The sequence below is a fragment of the Ailuropoda melanoleuca genome, chromosome 10 (assembly GCF_002007445.2).
Source record: "Ailuropoda melanoleuca isolate Jingjing chromosome 10, ASM200744v2, whole genome shotgun sequence".
NCBI classification, from domain to species: domain Eukaryota; kingdom Metazoa; phylum Chordata; class Mammalia; order Carnivora; family Ursidae; genus Ailuropoda; species Ailuropoda melanoleuca.
Window position 1 is genome coordinate 82,706,815 of NC_048227.1, and position 16,971 is coordinate 82,723,785.

General features: G+C 36.5%; 1 protein-coding gene across 1 annotated transcript in view; it reads right to left on the minus strand.

The window, feature by feature from the left end:
• Positions 1-16,971, minus strand: part of MAP3K5 (mitogen-activated protein kinase kinase kinase 5) — a 197,507-nt gene that overhangs the window by 89,184 nt on the left and 91,352 nt on the right. The window contains exon 8 of the mRNA XM_034669190.1: positions 1,420-1,532. Coding sequence (XP_034525081.1) covers positions 1,420-1,532 — 113 coding nt within the window. The remainder of the gene's footprint in view (positions 1-1,419; positions 1,533-16,971) is intronic.

Sequence of the window (16,971 nt, forward strand, 5' to 3'; positions counted from 1 at the left end):
TAGAGTAGGTACATTTTCAAGCCACGGTGTTACTGCTCTATCAACGCATGCAAATCAGTGTCAATTCCTGTAATGATCTGGAGGCTTCAATAAAACTTCACCTGAAGTTCAAGAACACAGCAGTACAAATTATTTTTAGATCACTAGTACTTAAAAAGTTTTGGCTGATGTAGAGTTTGAAAATCAACCTTAGATACAAATTTTTTTTTATACTCATAGTTCCTGAGTACAAGTTGCCAGGTGTTTTCTCTTCATTTACCAACTGAAAAAATTATTTCGAATTAAGCTTTGTGCACTGAATATCAGTGCAATCCACCAGCAACAAGTATTTTATCATTCCTTCAGGCTGGGCCATTTCAAAAATTATTTAATACTCAAACTTTGCTCTCAAGGATTTCCCAGAACATTACACATGGCTATTTTATAAGCCCTTCCCCAATAATGTAAAAAAAAGTCCAGGACTCGTTTTTCTTGAAGGAAACTTAAACAGAAACAGTCTCTAGTTAAAAATCTTTAAAGGAAAAGGTTCTTCTACAAGTCATAGATTCACTAAGATCAATTTTTTCCTCTATGAAAAATACGGCATAATATTTCTAGGTCTGTAGTAATGACTCCTACAAGAGTTGGAAAGATTCTCTGAAAGAGAATGGTTAGAAACTGAGAGAGCAAAATCTCAGTACCATAGGCAGTTTCCAGTACACAAAACTTTAAAAAATGTTATTAAAGCCAGAAGAAAAAAAAATCACACAAAATTTATTCACTAAGATGTGGTAAATCTTCAAATTCCAAAGAAGGGTGAGCAGGTGAGACAATCTCGACAGATAAAAGGGACGAAAGCACATTCTATCAATGGCTACAATTCAGAGATGGTCTCTGAGGAGACCAGTCACTGCCAAGACTGCCATCTGCCTGACCTGCTGTTCTGGGGGCTTGGGGAGGCTCCACCTCCCACACCACTGAAATCACAGTGCTTGAAGGTGTGTAAGAGAATCAGAAATAGAAAATATCAGAGGTCTTTTCTTCATCTTCTCCTACTTTTTCTTCACCCTCTCTCCTTCTTCCCTCCTCCTCCTCCTTTAAATCTAAAATAGGAAATGTTCCTGATGTTCCGAACACTACCTTATTTGGGAGTTGGGGCTGAATGCAGAGCCCATATTTTCAATATTAGTTTGCACTGGAACAATAAATATTAACCAGGGTGTTTTTAGAAACAGGCAAAATAAACTAAAAGCCAAATTACATCCCAATATCAGGATTCTGCACAATAGTATGAAACACTAAACAGGGAGATACAGTAAGAGAAATTCTATAGAAGTAGTCATAAAAAAGCAAAGGGTCTATCTATCAGTGATTCTTTTTCTTTGTACCAAGTTGGGTCCAGTTTCTCGATTTCCATGTAAAATATCAAGCTACAATTACCAACTTTCCGGAGCTCAAATGAAGACTCAAACTGATGTCCAGCCGCCAGGAGAAGGACTGCGTAATTAATTCCTGACTGTAGTGATGGCTCAGATTCAAATGCCTTTTTGAACCTATTAAAAAAAAACAAACGTACAAGTTTACTTCCTCAATCATGAAACTCTGCGTGTGCAATAGCTTCTGTTTGCATAACTCCAACGCCTGAACAAACAAAAATATTCCACTGGCCTTCACCCCAGAATGTAGTGTGCTGTGCTATTAGGATTTAATGCTTAAGTAACTGCCTTTCCTCGCCTTCGGCTCCATTGCATTTCCCTGCTTAGCTCACCTTTATCACGGTGGCCTCTGTCTTTTAAAAAAAATCCTCTTTTCAACAATCTCTCAGAAATGTGACTGTATGTGTGTGTGTACACATGCGTAAGCAGTGGTGATTAAAAAATAAGAACCCTGTACCTATCTTTAAAAGTGGTTTCTAAAAAGCCTTAAAAATACACAAAGCAATGAGGGGACCATCTAGGTAACACAATGAAACAATGAGTTTCATAAGAGTGATGCAGAAATGAAATAAAGCATGTCAATTGCACTAAGAAATAAAGAAAACAGAGATGGTGCCTGTGCATACTAATTTTGGCTCAAAGAGAATAAGAACCCTTTTCTGAATATGCATGAAACTAAACATCAACTTTTGAAAAACACTTCGACATTTGAAAAGACTTCAGTGTTTGCACATCCACTGTATTTTCAAAGTAATACTTCTTAGATTCTGTCCAAGGATTTCCTCACACACATCATTTAACAGGCAACAATATTCAATATTATTATATTTGGGAAGACAAAGAAAAAAAATTAAAATAAACACCCTGGTGACCATTAGAAATTGCTTGAGACAAACATGAAAAATGAAATCTTTATTTTAAAAAATCAAATTAAGGAAAATTTAAGTACTACATACTGAACGAATGACCATTTGATGATACCAAAAAAAAGGTATATAGAAAAAAATACATTACAATTCCAAGATAAAGGCATTCCCATCTAAATCATTAACTGTTAAAATAAAAGATAAGAATACAAAAGTGGTGGCAGGTATAGTAGTGTGCATTACAGTACACTCTTGGCTTTTATACATGCTTGGAATTCTCCATAACTTAAAATGATAAGTTAAACTTCAAAAGGAAAGAAAATGTACATTTTTCTGGATATTAAGGATCATGTGCCCTTTTTAAGGATCTTACTTTTTTTTTAATGCACAATAGTCACTTTTAATGCATGACGGTCAGGGATTTTTTTTTAAAGATTTATTTATTTATTAGAGAGAGAGAGCACGTGTGCACGTGTGAGTGGGGAGAGGGGCAGAGGAAGAGGATCTCAAGCCGACTCCGTGCCGAGCACAGAGCCCGATGCAGTGCTTTATTCCACCACCTGTGAGATCATGACTTGAGTCAAAACCAAGAGTCAGGGGTGCCTGGGTGGCTCAGTCAAGTGTCTGCCTTCAGCTCAAGTCATGATCTCAGGGTCCTTGGAATTGAGCCCCACGTCAGGCTCCCTGCTCCACAGCGAGCGTGCTTCTCCCTCTCCTTCCTGCTTGTGCTCTCTGTCGCTATCTCTGTCTCTTGCTCTCAAATAAATAAATAAAATCTTTAAAAAAACAAAACCAAAAACAAACCAAGAGTCAGACACTTAACCCACTGAGCCTCCCAGGTACCCTGGGTCTTACTTTTAAAAAAGAACAAATATCTCTGAATGAAACAAAAATCAAGTAAGTATTAATCTTAACTAGTTGGCTCAAATAGTTATGGAGATGGAGGAAGAATAGAAAATTTTCAAGTGCATCATTTCTTGGTGATCAAAAAGCATTTTTACCTCTCCAGAAGTATAGGTGTTTCCCAATTCCAAGATGGAAAAGACATGTGCCCAAACTGCTGATATTCAAAAGTAATCAGATAAAGGAAAGATGTGATTTTTAAATCTTAGACTCATGTGAGTCTCAAAGGTTTTTGTGTTTGTTCAGAGGCAAGTAGAAGGTCCCAATAAAAAGAATATGGAAGAAGAAAGAAGTTCTATACTTTCTTTTCTACCTGTCATATCAAGATATGCAATATTTTCGACAAATAAATTCTTTCATTTCCCCTGAAACCAAAGAACATGGAATTTCTCTTAAAGATGTTAAAGGAAAAATGTAAAAAGCAAGACATGCTCAAATCAATCAATGAAAATTGACTAAGGGCTTCCTATGCACCAAAACCAACCAAAATGAAAAGTTTGGCTTATGTCTGTTTTTATGTTACTATAAACAATAAAAATTTTTATGTTTTTAACCAAAATACAAATACCAATAAAATTAATAATTTATATTTTTCTAGGATTCATAGGATTTCATGACAATGACTTTGGTATTGAGGATAAAGTCTTAACATTTTCTGGATTCTCTTGGAGATTAAGATAACATGTAGGTGTGTTACAAGAGAAATAAAATCCTGTCATATATTATTAATATACCACCCACAGGAGTTAATTCTCACACACTGTCAAAGTAAATTAGAACAGTATTTCTTGGCTGAAATTTGCCAGTATATATCAAAATTGTAAAATTTTAAAAAATTACGCATATCTGTTGACATAACAATTACATATCTATGAATTTATACTAAGGAAAAGCATCAAATATGTAATCAAAAATTCAGTTACAAGGATACTTGTTATAAGTTGAGAAAGCACTCTAAATTTCCAACAATATTATAAAGTGTGATATGGAATAAAATGTTTTCCGAATGGTTGAAAGCTATATACCATTTAGATTACAGAAGAATACTCAATGCCTGGGGGAAGAATTTCAAAGCAGATGTAGTCTATTTAGAAGCCATCACTTTTGCTATGCCAACTATGGGGAAAAGGATACATAATCAAAAACATATTTTTATAGACACTGGAGATCAATGGAAACAACAATTAAAAACATCATTGAAATGAAACTTCAGAGAGTAGAGTGCCCTTCCAAGATGAGCTGAATTGCTTTGTCTTCTGTAGGGGGCGTTTGCTCATTCTGACCACAAGATGAGGCTTGGGCTTGGCATGGCAGAGAAACTTCCTATCTCAAACTCTACCACAGAAAAGAGAAATTAGTAGATTTTCTGATAGTTGCATGGGTTGGCATGATGGAATGAAACATCGAGGAGACTCAAACATATAGCCAGTTTTCTCCACAGGACATTTGTTGAATGCTGGGTTGTGTAGGAGGCTGGGAGATGAGGTAGGGCTGGGATGGCAGAGTGAAATCTCCTCAAGCTTGGCAGGACTTAGAAGTAAAGTGCCATTAGTGAGAGGAGCCTGCAACAAATATATGACACTTTCCTCCTTAAAAAAATTACCAAGTTTTAGAGCTGTACGAAATGAAAGAACAAAGAGTTAAAACTTCAAAGGGCAGATACAGATCACTGACACAGTACTTAGGGATAAGGAGATAGAGACCTGCTTGGCTCTCAATCAAAAGCTGAGACAAAATCAAGATAGATTGGGTCAACTAAAACTGAAACCCAGACCAACTCAATTCAATTGCATTTTTCTATAAAGATTTATTGATTTATTTGAGGGGGGAGGGGCAGAGGGCAAGGGAGAAAAAAATCTTTTTTTAAAAAAAGATGTTATTTATTCATTTGAGCGACAGAGACAGAGAGAGCACACAAGCAGGGGGAGAGGCAGAGGAAAAGGGAGAAGCAGACTCCCTGCTGAGCCGGGAGCCAGGTATGGGGCTCCACTCCAGGACCCAGAGATCATGACTTCAGCTGAAGGCAGATGCTGAACCACCTGAGCCACCCAGGTGCTCCAGGGGAGAAAGAATCTTAAGCAGACTCTGTGCTGAGTGCGGAACCCCATGTAGGCTCAAGCTAAGGACCCTGAGATCATGACCTGAGCCAAAACCAAGAGTCAGATGCTTAACTAACTGCGCTACCCAGGCACCCCAACTCAATTGCATTTTTTGAAGTTATCAGTTTCTTATCCTATATGGCTAACAAAGGAAAGTGAGAACTTTCTGTGAGAGAAAATAAACCATCTTCAGTCTTAAAAATTCTGAAATACAAAATGTATAGGATATAATAACTATGAGACATGCAAAAAAGTCAGAAAAATGTGACTAATAAAAAACAGAGGAAAAACAGACAACAGAGTAAAAACAGACAACAGCAGTTAACTCAGAGATAACTCAGATGTTGGAGTTTATAAACAAAGAATTTAAACTATTACAAATATGATAAAAATCAACAAAAAGATGGACAAAAGGGATAAAAAGATAAACAATTTCAATAGAGGGTTGGAATCTTAAAAAAAGAACCAAAAAGAATCTTTGTGTGGGTTTAGTAGTAGACTAGACAGAGCAAAAGACAGATTTGGTAAAACAAACAGGTCAATACAAAGTATCTAAATGGAAGCAGAGAGAGAGAGAGAAAAAAAGGGGGAAAACACAACAAAGCATGAGACATATGGGACATAGTTAAATTGTCTAACATATGCATTATTGTAACTCCAGAAAGAAGAGAGAGAGAATAGAGAACACAAGAAATATCCAAAGACATAATGGCCAAAAATATTCCCAAACTGTTGAAAACATTAATGCACAGATTCAGGAAGCTCGGCAAACTTCAAGTAGGATAAAAGGAAATAATCACAGTCTAAATGCTGAAACCAAAGACACAGAAAAATTTAAAATCAGCCAGAGTGAAAAAGATACATTACCTATAAAGGAACAATAAAACTGATAGCTGACTTAGCAATACAAACTATGGAAGCCAAAAGAATGCAATGACATTTTCAGAGTAACAAAAGGAAAAAAAAAAAAGTATAAGAAAGATGTCTTCAAACAAGCAAAACCTGGGAGGATTAATTGCCAGCAGATCCACACTACAAAAAATACTAAAAGTACTTCTTCAGACTAAAGAAAAATAATTCCAGTTGAAGCACTGAACTGCAGAAAGAAAGAACATCAGAAACAGTAAATAGGTGACTGTACATAAAAGCTATTAACATTTTAAAAACTGTTGAATATTTAATTATTTTTTTAAAGATTTTATTTACTTATTTGACAGAGAGAGAGACAGCCAGCGAGAGAGGGAACACAACCAGGGGGAGTGGGAGAGGAAGAAGCAGGCTCCCAGTGGAGGAGCCTGACTTGGGGCTCGATCCCAGAACTCCGGGATCACGCCCTGAGCCGAAGACAGACGCTTAACGACTGAGCCACCCAGGCGCCCCAAAAACTGTTGAATATTTAAACTTCACTAAGTTTCTTTCCTTGTTCAGGAGGTGGTAAAGTACAAATTTAAGGTGGACTATAAAAGTCAAGGATGTAGATGTCAATCTCTAGGGAACTACCAAACTAATAATATAAAAAGTATTAGTAAAGGGCTAATAAAGGATAAAATAAAATACTAAATTAATAGAAAATAAGGGGGGAATGGAAAACTAAAAGAAAAAAGGACAATGAAACAAATAGAAAATAAACAGCAAGATGGTAAACATAACTGCAAATATCAGCTAACACAATAAATATAAATGACCCAAACATTATGAATAAAAGAGATTTGTCAAGTGAGATTGAACAACAGCAAAGGAAGAAAGAAAGAAAAGGAAAGAAAGAAAGAAGCAATTCCAATTATATACATTTAAGAGATATGCTTTAAATATCAGGACAGAGTTAAGTTGAAAGTAAAATGATGCATAAAGATGTATCACTCAAATATTAACCAAAAGAAGTTTTTTGTGATTATATATTAATATCAGACAAAACTGACTTTAAGGCAAAAGTTATTACAAGACATAGGAGGGGCATTTCATAATAATAAAAGGGTAAATTCAATGAAAAAATTTATAATCCTAAACATAACTATTAACATGTCTTCAAAGCATATAAAAGCAAAAATTGCCGGAACTAAAAATTAAACAAATTTACATTCATAGCTGGAGATTTTAAAAACTTCTCTCAGTGATGATCAAACAAGAAGACAAAAAGTATCAATGAGGATATGGAAGATTTGAATAACAAGATTAATCAAGTTACTCTAACTGACTTACGTGGAACACTACACCCAACGATGGTGCACCATATTCTGGGCCATAAGGCACTTACCAATGAATTTCAAAGAACTGAAATAATGCAGAGTGTGTTCTCTTGCCACAAGAGAATTAAACTAGAGAACAAGAAAGAAATGTATGTTCGGACATTGGGCAACTTTCTTCCTAATAACCCAGGGATCAAAAAGAAATCATGCTGAAAATGAAAAGATATTTGAGCTGAACTATATTGAAAGTTCAATATATCAAAATTTCTGGGATGCAGAATAATTTATACCTTTAAATGCCTATGTTGGATAAAAAGCAAGGTTGAAAAATCAATGCTGTAAGCTCCCATCTAGAAAAATTACAGCATATTATCCCCAAAATAGAAGGAAAGATATAATAAAAGAGTGAGCAGAAATTAATGAAATAAAAAGTTCAATAAAAAAAAATTGGCAGTGCCAAAGGTTGGTTCTATGAGAAGATTAATAAAATGATAAACTCCAAGGCAAACTGCTCATCAGACAACGAGAGAGAGAGAGAGAGAGAGAGAGAGAATATAAATTATTGTTATGCTCTACTATCAGGAACAAAATGGAGGACATTAGTATAGGTCTTATTAGCATTAAAAAGAAAGTAAAAGGAGGGGTGCTCGGCTGGCTTACTTGGGACAGCATGTGACTCTTCATCTCAGGGTTGTGAGTCCAATCTCTGGGTGCAGAGATTATTTAAAAATAAAATATATTTAAAATTTTTTTTTCTTTTAAAAATATATTTTTTAAAGATTTTATTTATTTATTTGACAGAGAGACAGCCAGCGAGAGAGGGAACACAGCAGGGGGAGTGGGAGAGGAAGAAGCAGGCTCCCAGCAGAGAAGCCCAATGTGGGACTTGATCCCAGAATGCCGGGATCACGCCCTGAGCCGAAGGCAGACGCTTAACGACTGCGCTACCCAGGCGCCCCTATTTTTTAAAAATTTTTTATTTTTCTAAAGATTTATTTATTTCAGAGCACGCATCCACGCACGCACACGAGTAAGAGAGAGAGAGCAAGCATGAGCAGGGGGATGGGCAGAGGGGGAGCCCAATGCAAGGCTCGATCCAAAGACCCTAGGATAATGACCTGAGCCCAAGGCACAGGCTTAACTGACTGAGCCACCAGGTGCCCCAAAAATAAAATCTTTAAACGTAAAAAGATATTCAGAATAACTTCATGCCAATAAATATGGCAAGTTAGGTAAAATGGAAAATTTTCTTGAAAACCACATAGTAACATGATTTAAGGAAAAAAATGGAAACTTTGTATAATTCTATATCTATTACAGAATTTATAACAATCTGAAATTACTTTTTATTCTATCATCTATCTCCCCCACTAGAGTGCAAGTTCCATGAGAGCAAGGACCGTGTCAGTCTTGTTGGCCACTGAGTCTTCGATGCCTGAATCATCAGGATGCCTGACATGTTGCAGGTGAATATGAAATACTTGCTGAATGAAGAAAGTCTGAATCCACTTCTTACCAAGAACCAGGGTGAGACAAGTGATAAATACAGTGGTTCACAGAAGACTCAAATAATCTATTCACTGTCTTTAGTAGTCTAACCATTGACTTTGATAAAAACCATATGACCATAAGCTACATCCTTAGATCACATTAAATTATGCATTGCATATCACCTTCACCACATTACATTTTAAAGTTGTTGAAATTCACTATTTAATAAAAATATCAAGGATATTGTTTATATAGCTTTCACTGTTGTCTATTGAGCATCTTATAAGAGAAATTCCTTTAATTTATTGCTAGAGAGCACACAGTTGTTTCTGAAGAATAGCATATGATTCTTTTTTTATGCTCTACTGAAATGCCTATTGGCTTGGAGGTCAGTTATACCAAGCATGTTGATCCTTATAATGGGCATATTTGTATTCTCTAGTTCCTTGATGCTAATTTTCCAAACATAGTTTATTATTTCATTGGTTTTTTTTAAGACTCAAACTTGATAAATTATTGTTAAAATGCAGATGCTAAAATAACATTAAAATATAGATGTTAACATATAGATGTTAAAAGAATGAAACTATCCATTTTAGCTGAAGGTGATGTATCAGTCATTTTAGGGTAAATGTATCACAATATCAAACAACTGCAAATCCCAGTAGCTAGCAATGCCTGTTCATGCTACATTTCTATGTTGGTTGGCTCAGCTTTGCATCACATTGTTTCCTTCTGGGACTCAGACTGAAGAAGCAATTTTCTCCAGAAAATGACCAAGGAAAAATACACACAGCACAACCACAACACAACTTTTAAAGCTTCTGCTCAAAATGAGCATCAGTCAAGACACACACCTGGTGTCATTGGTGGGATAGATCGCCTTCCTATGAACAGGGATAGTATATTTCTAACAATAATATGACATAGCACAGATGATGTTCTCCACCCAAGAGAACTGTGATTAATACCAAATAGTAACAATACCAAACAGACACACCAGTAATAGCCGCCCCTCATTACTGAGCACCTACTAGGTACATTGCATTAGAAGCTTCAAGCATAATATTTCTAATTCTGACAATTCTTTATTAAGGCAGAGAGGATTCTCTCAAGGTTACTGATCAGGACACTAAAGACTGGACATATTAAGCCATGCACATTAGAAGTGGTAGAGTAGGAACTTGACCCAATTCTGCTCAATTCCAAACCTGAGCTCTCTTCTTGGTATCACCCTGCCTATCCTTTGTGTATGTTCAAAAAAATTTTTTTAGTCCTTTTTAATTACTTTCTGGTTTTTTGTTTTGTTTTTGTTTTTTAGTAAAAGGGAGTTGGGTGAAACAGGAAAAAATTATGAGAAATAAAAGCAGGAAGTACTGCTTTTATATCAAGAATAAAGTTTATATTCTATATACAACAGAAACAGGTATTGATACATTCTTGGAAAGAATGGTGTTTGTCACAAAATATATTTGATTGATCTTATTAGAGACTAATATTTTTAAAAGACTGATATGGCAATACTGCTGAATGAGCCCATAAAAATGCCCCAAAGACGTTTTATGTTGTTGAAAACTTGACCATTTAACTAGCAAGAGGATAAATGAATGTGAACGTTAGTCCTTACATTAAGAAATCTATAAACAATGATTAATAGTGTAAAACTACCTATAAAGATAGAGAAATAAAATGGCTAGAGGTGAGTAAACTAAATTAAAGATGACTTCATGAAATAAAGAAATCTTAAGGATGAAGCCAGATATTCACATCTTGAGAGAATTCTAATGACTACATTTGAGTAACTGTATGAAGTTATGTCCACTATTGTTGATTTTTTTCCTATTTTAATACTAAACGTTTACTGGAAAAAAGTAAATACTTTGCATTCTTCAATTCATTATTACATTGAAAAGATGCGAACTTCTTAGTCGAGCTTCCAAAGCAATGGATTTTTGTTCAAGGCTGCTAAGCTTATTATTAGCAACTGTATTTATCACCTGATTGCAAACTAGGTCTAAAAGAGGCAAGTACTTGATTATGAAGTGAGTGATGAAGTCTTTATAACAAAGACAGTTCATTTTTTGCATCTGCACTGAGATGTTCAACAAAGTCAAGAATAAAGGAAATATTCTTGAGTTGATTATTTCTAGCTAAACAGCATCTACTTTCTATCAAAGAAGAAACTGAGCTCAAGTCAAGTTCTCTCAATTTAGCTGTCATTTTTCCTGCTTTGTGATAGAACAGCTGTGATTCTTTCTGGGAGACATAAAAGTAATTAAATTAGAATTTCATGGGGCTTTGCATCTCTAGGGATATTTCTTAAATTATCACTCATAAAATAACTCTCAGACAAAGAAGGACAGCATAAGAAGAAAACTAGTGCCAAATCACTCTGCTAATTTGGTCTATAGATGGGGGGGGAATCCTCTCTTCATTTCAAACTACTTATTTGTATATGATGCTTATTATAACAGAAAAGTCAGGAAGAAAGTAAAATAACCCCAAATTCTAACTATCTTCTTCCAGTACATTTGCTCTTCATAGACTTTTTTTTTCCAAAAAAAAAAAAAAGAGAATCATGTTATTTTTATAATGTCTTTAAATTTTGATTGGATATCATGATGCATGTTACTATCAAATATTTTTTTTAAACCACCATTTTCTTCTGAGTATAAACCCAAAAGAACTGAAAGCAGGAAACTCAAGATATTTGTACACCAATGTTCATAGCAGCATTATTCACAATGGCCCAAAAGGTGAAAACAAGACAGATGTTCATCAACGGATGAATGGATAAATATAGTATGGTGTATACATAAAATAGAGTATTATTCAGGCTTAAAAAAGAAAATTTTGACACATGTTACAACATGGATGGACCTTAAGAACATTATGGTGAGGGAAACAAGCCACTTGTAAAGAAGTCAAATGCCATATGATTCCATCTATATGAAATACCTAGAGTAGTCACATTCATAGAGGTGACTGCCAGGGGCTGGGAAGAGGGGAAAATGGGGAGTCGTCTAATGGGTATAGAGTTTGAGTTCTGTAAGATGAGAAGTGCTGTGGATGGAGAGTGGTGACGGTTGCACAGCAACGCGAATGTACTTAATGCCACTGAACTATACACTTCAAACAGTTAAAATGCTAAGTTTTATGGCACCTATTATTTTTACCACCAAAGCCCAACCCCACAATTTTGAATGAATGATATTTTATCATATGGGGAGGTTATCCTTCATTTAATATTTTCCCCAAATGTTGGACATTTAGGTTTCTTCCAATTTTTTGTTACCATAAAATTCAATGTAGTAAACAATGTTGCAAATACATCTTTGTTTCCATATCTGCTGTTTCTTTAGGATAGTTTCCAAAGGACATATCTGGACTTAAGAACATGAATTATTTCAAGGCTCTTGATGCATAATGCCAACTTGCTTTCCAGAAAGGTCTTACCAATTCACTTTCCTAAGAGCAGTGCAGGAGAGAGGCCTTTCCATTGCATTCATGCCAAAATAAAGTATTCTCATCTCTTTTCGTCTTTGCCAATTGATAACAACGAGAAAACACAGCTTGGAATTTTAACAAGTTCTTATTCGATTGCTCTTGAGAGTGAATAGTTTTCACATGTTTATGACCAATCTAAGCTTAGCCTTCCAATAACTGCCAATTCTCTCAAATTAAAATGTAAAACCCATATTCTAAGGAGGCTGGGAAGATGGGAGGAGACACATTTGGGAAAGTCCTGAAGGGCAGGTAAAAGTGGGGTCAGGGATTTAAACCTGCTCTTTAAGGATGTGAAGAACAGTAAAGATTTAGGAGGAAGGGAGTGACAGCAAAATATGGAGAAAACCTAAACCTTTACTAAAAAGAGAATAAGCATATTATCAATTGTGGTTAATCTATTCAATACCATGGCTTCACTAAGGAGAATCTCCAGGTGCAGAGAACTGTATCCACATAGTTGAAAAACTCCATAAATGACTGTGATGTTCAGCCAGGCTTGGAAATGATCCTTTTAATTCACTGAGTGAAATCACTCCTATGCTTCCATGTTCTCCTTCCTCTTTAGCATAATGCTTGGCAAACATCTATTTTTCTCACTCAACCCTCTGACAACAGAGTTACCTAAAGCAAGCCTTAGTTGCTCTCCTTAGGTACTCACTACTTGTTAGTTGCAATTAGGAACCGCCACAGTGACATCCTGAATATTACCATTCCTGGATTCCAACTTGGTCAGGCTATCACAGAGCTTCATCCAAACTATCATTTGCTGGGGATGACATTAAAGCAAGGTCAAGGCATGCAACCAATTGACCAGGGTGCTTGTTTATAAAACAACTGTGGGCACACGGTCTGCTCTGCCGGGGTCTCCAGGCCATCCTGGAGCTGTTGGTCCCTTATGAGCCATCTATATCTGGACATCAATGAGCTAGGGGTCTTCAGGCTTTGAGTTAAAAAAAAAAATCTAAATTTGGAAACTCACCTAACAGACACAATGAAGGACTGACCAAAAAATAATGTCAGTGGAATGATGGTGAGATAAAACTCGGGGGGGCATAGAGAGTGGTAGAAATGGAGATAACACAGAGAAAGATATCTTGAAGCCAAGGAAAAGAAAAAAGGGCTAATCTGGCAAATGGAAAATAGGCATTGGCCTCTATTTGCATGTCGATTGGCTTGTTACATAACTCTCCCAAAGTAAAGCCAACCCCATTAATAATGTAAAAACTAAGTAGTTATTAGGCACACATTACTGTTTGAATAGCACTGTCACTGACGTAAAAGAAAATTAGTTGATAAGGCAAAGCTGTCTGTCCTTTCGCAAGTCACTATGGAAAAACGAACATATTAATGCTAAAAACCGGCTTAATGCTTTCAATTTCCTGGGTATAGATCTTTTTTGGCATTACAACAGGAGAGACATAATTACACAAATACTGTACAGGCACCTAATTTCCTTTCAAAGTTCTGAAAATGACTTCATCTCTCCCCTTAAGAATGAGAATACCATCACGTCGAAAACCAAATATGATTTCAAACATGCTTGGCCTATCCCACATGACCCCACAACAGCCCTAGTATGTGAAATTCAAATAAGGTCCATGTAAAAAGTATACAAACTCTGTAATTTTTCCCTCACCAGCTAAATGTTCAGCTAGATGCAGAAAGAAGAGAAAGAAACCCCTTAAGAATATTTTAGGAAAAGGGAAACTTAATCCAGTTAGTGTTCATGTTGAATGTGGTAAACATGACAATATATAAAGAAATACAAAATATTTTCACATATTCTACACTAAAGCTATAGCACTAGGTACCTGCTAAATTCCAGGCCTTAAAATACGTTGCTTCTTTTAATTCTCATGACAGAGCATTTATTCCTCCTAAAACAATAAGTCTAAGCCAGTTGGAGTTGTAACAATCCTGTCCTCCTTCCCAGTGATCTGTGTAGTGCTGGGCTGGATGATGGAATACTGGAAGTGTAAAGAAAAGTAAGGGACGTCTGGGGTAGGTTTTTATGAGTGTGCTTTCCCAATTGTAAGAATTGGTGTAGACCTTGGTGGAGCCGAACTGGGAATGACCATGGCCACTTAGCAACCCTAAGAAAGCCAGCCCGAGGGCAGAGCCATCGACAGCAATAATGAGAGAACAGACCCCGGCTGACATTTTTAAGTTGCTGACTCAACCTGCTCCAGACCCAGCCTCACTTCTAGACTTCAATACACTGTCTGATTGTTGAAGCCTATCGGAGTAAGGTATTTCGCTACTTATCAGATGCTAAGAGCATTCTAATTCCTGTAGGTAAGTATTATTCTTATTTTTTAAGTAAGAAAATGGAATTTTCTAAAGTTTATCTTGCCTAAGATCACACTGTTTCCAAGTGTTGACTCAATATTTATCTCACATCAGTCTCCCAAAAGTCCTCTTCCACAAAACAGTATAGACATTCCTGGAAATGTCTGTTCCTGGAAATTCCAGGAAAGAGAGCCTAGGATGTAGTAAAAACAACCCTGAATCTGAACAATCAGATTTGCTATTTTATTAATAATAGGACATCAAAAAATTCACTTAAGTTCTTTGAGTTTTCAACGGCCTTGGTTGTAAAATGGGAGAAGGAATGTCAGCCTTGCTTTCTTCATAGGTGCTTAAGTCTGCAACAGTTAACAGCACATACAGAAACCTTGCGTCAACTCTAAAGTTTAAGAGATTGATAATTTCCACCGATTGAACAAATACTGCACATAACAAAATGTTCTAAGGAAGCCACTCTGCACGTGAATTCAGCATGACTATTTCGTGGTTACTTCTTTGTTAGATTAGGTTAACAAAGGAATCGTGGAGATAGCCTTCGCAATGAATTTTCCATGGTTCTCCAAGTCACGGTACATAGTATGTATTTCCTTGGGCCATTCTAGTTAAGTCTGTCACTTCAGAAACTCTGTGGCCTCTTTTTAGGACATGAGTCTAGACTTTGGGGTCATAATATTTCCTACGTCGAAACCCAGTGTCACCGTCTCACCTTGTGTGATACCCTCTCTCAGCCCCAAACATCTCTAACCAGAGCCTGAGACAGACACCATTATTGCTTTCTCTAACTCAGATTTAACTTCAGGTTGAACAGCCATGCTAAAAAGCAATAACCTCTTCATGACTAAAAGCTAAACTCAGTTTAATTATGTAAAGGTCAAAAAGGCGTTTTTCCTACCTTAAGCTGGATTATAGAAATTTAAGTACAGAAAAAAATAGCATTATTTTAGCCAGCCTCAAGAGCTTCAATGGACAAAAATAACGAAGGAAATGACAATGAAAAACATCAAATGTCAGAGAACTAGGCTTTTTTTATACTTAAATCAGCAGGATGTGTTCATTCAAACCACTCCGCCTCTGTCCCAGATAAGATTCAACAACCAAAGTTTGTACTAACAGAAGAGAAAAAAAAATATTATTCTAACAATGTATCATAATTCTGCAAACTTAAAAAAAAAATCTAAACCATAAACTTTTTCTTATTTCCTATTTTTGTACTCTGAACCCCCAGGAAAAGCTCTCAGAAAACAGACGTGCCCAGGCGTAAAACGGCGCCCGGCCACAGTACCTGCCCCAGACCCGACGCTGAGAGGAGTGCAACACTTTCTCCCTCTGACACGGAGCAGAACCCTGAACTCATCAAAGTTAAAATGGGGAACTGCAAGAAAGAGCTCGATGAGCCACTGGAATCACAACTGCTTGGGGCTCTTCCACTATTGAGTGAAAGTTCCTATCCTTAAATTTTCCGTGGTCAGTACATCACTTTTCTGCAAGCCAACAAAAAATGATTCAGGCCATGGAAAATGTCCAGGGAAAGAGGCCTGAGGGACTGACTACCTGCCACGACATCGCTCTCTTTGGCCTCGCACCGGCATTTGACAAGTGAAAACTCAGGGAGATGATGGCTCAGACAAAGCCAGTGGAAACATCCCTTTGGAACCCATGACTCAGGACATACATAACCCTGGGTAAATCTGGCAGGATGTCTCATAACCTCAGGGACACCCTCTTGTGTCAGCACCTTGACAATGTGCTTTTCACTTCTCACCTCCAACAGAAAGGGAGGTTAGGGACGATGCCAACACACCAACATGAATGAGTGTGTTCGCAGCATTGTGGGAGCTGGATCAAAACATTAAGAAATACTGAAGAAGCTTGTAAGTGTGAGGGCGTGAAAAAAAACAACAACCCTATTTAAAAAGGGGGGGACTTCATAGCAACCCTCAAGACAAACGGATGTATGGATATACATGACAATAATGGCAGGTTATGGATAGGTAATCTACAATAAAAGTGACATTCCTTTAATACCAAGTAAGTGACACAAGATCAACTCCTAGGCACCCTACCATTAAAAGGCTTTGATCTCTAGCAGCCTTCCCTGTTCTTACTAGAAAATTAATGGACAGCTTAAAATGAAATCATCAGAATTCTGACATCTTCAATTTGACCTGAAGACCTTGAACACAAAGCTTTTTTGAGA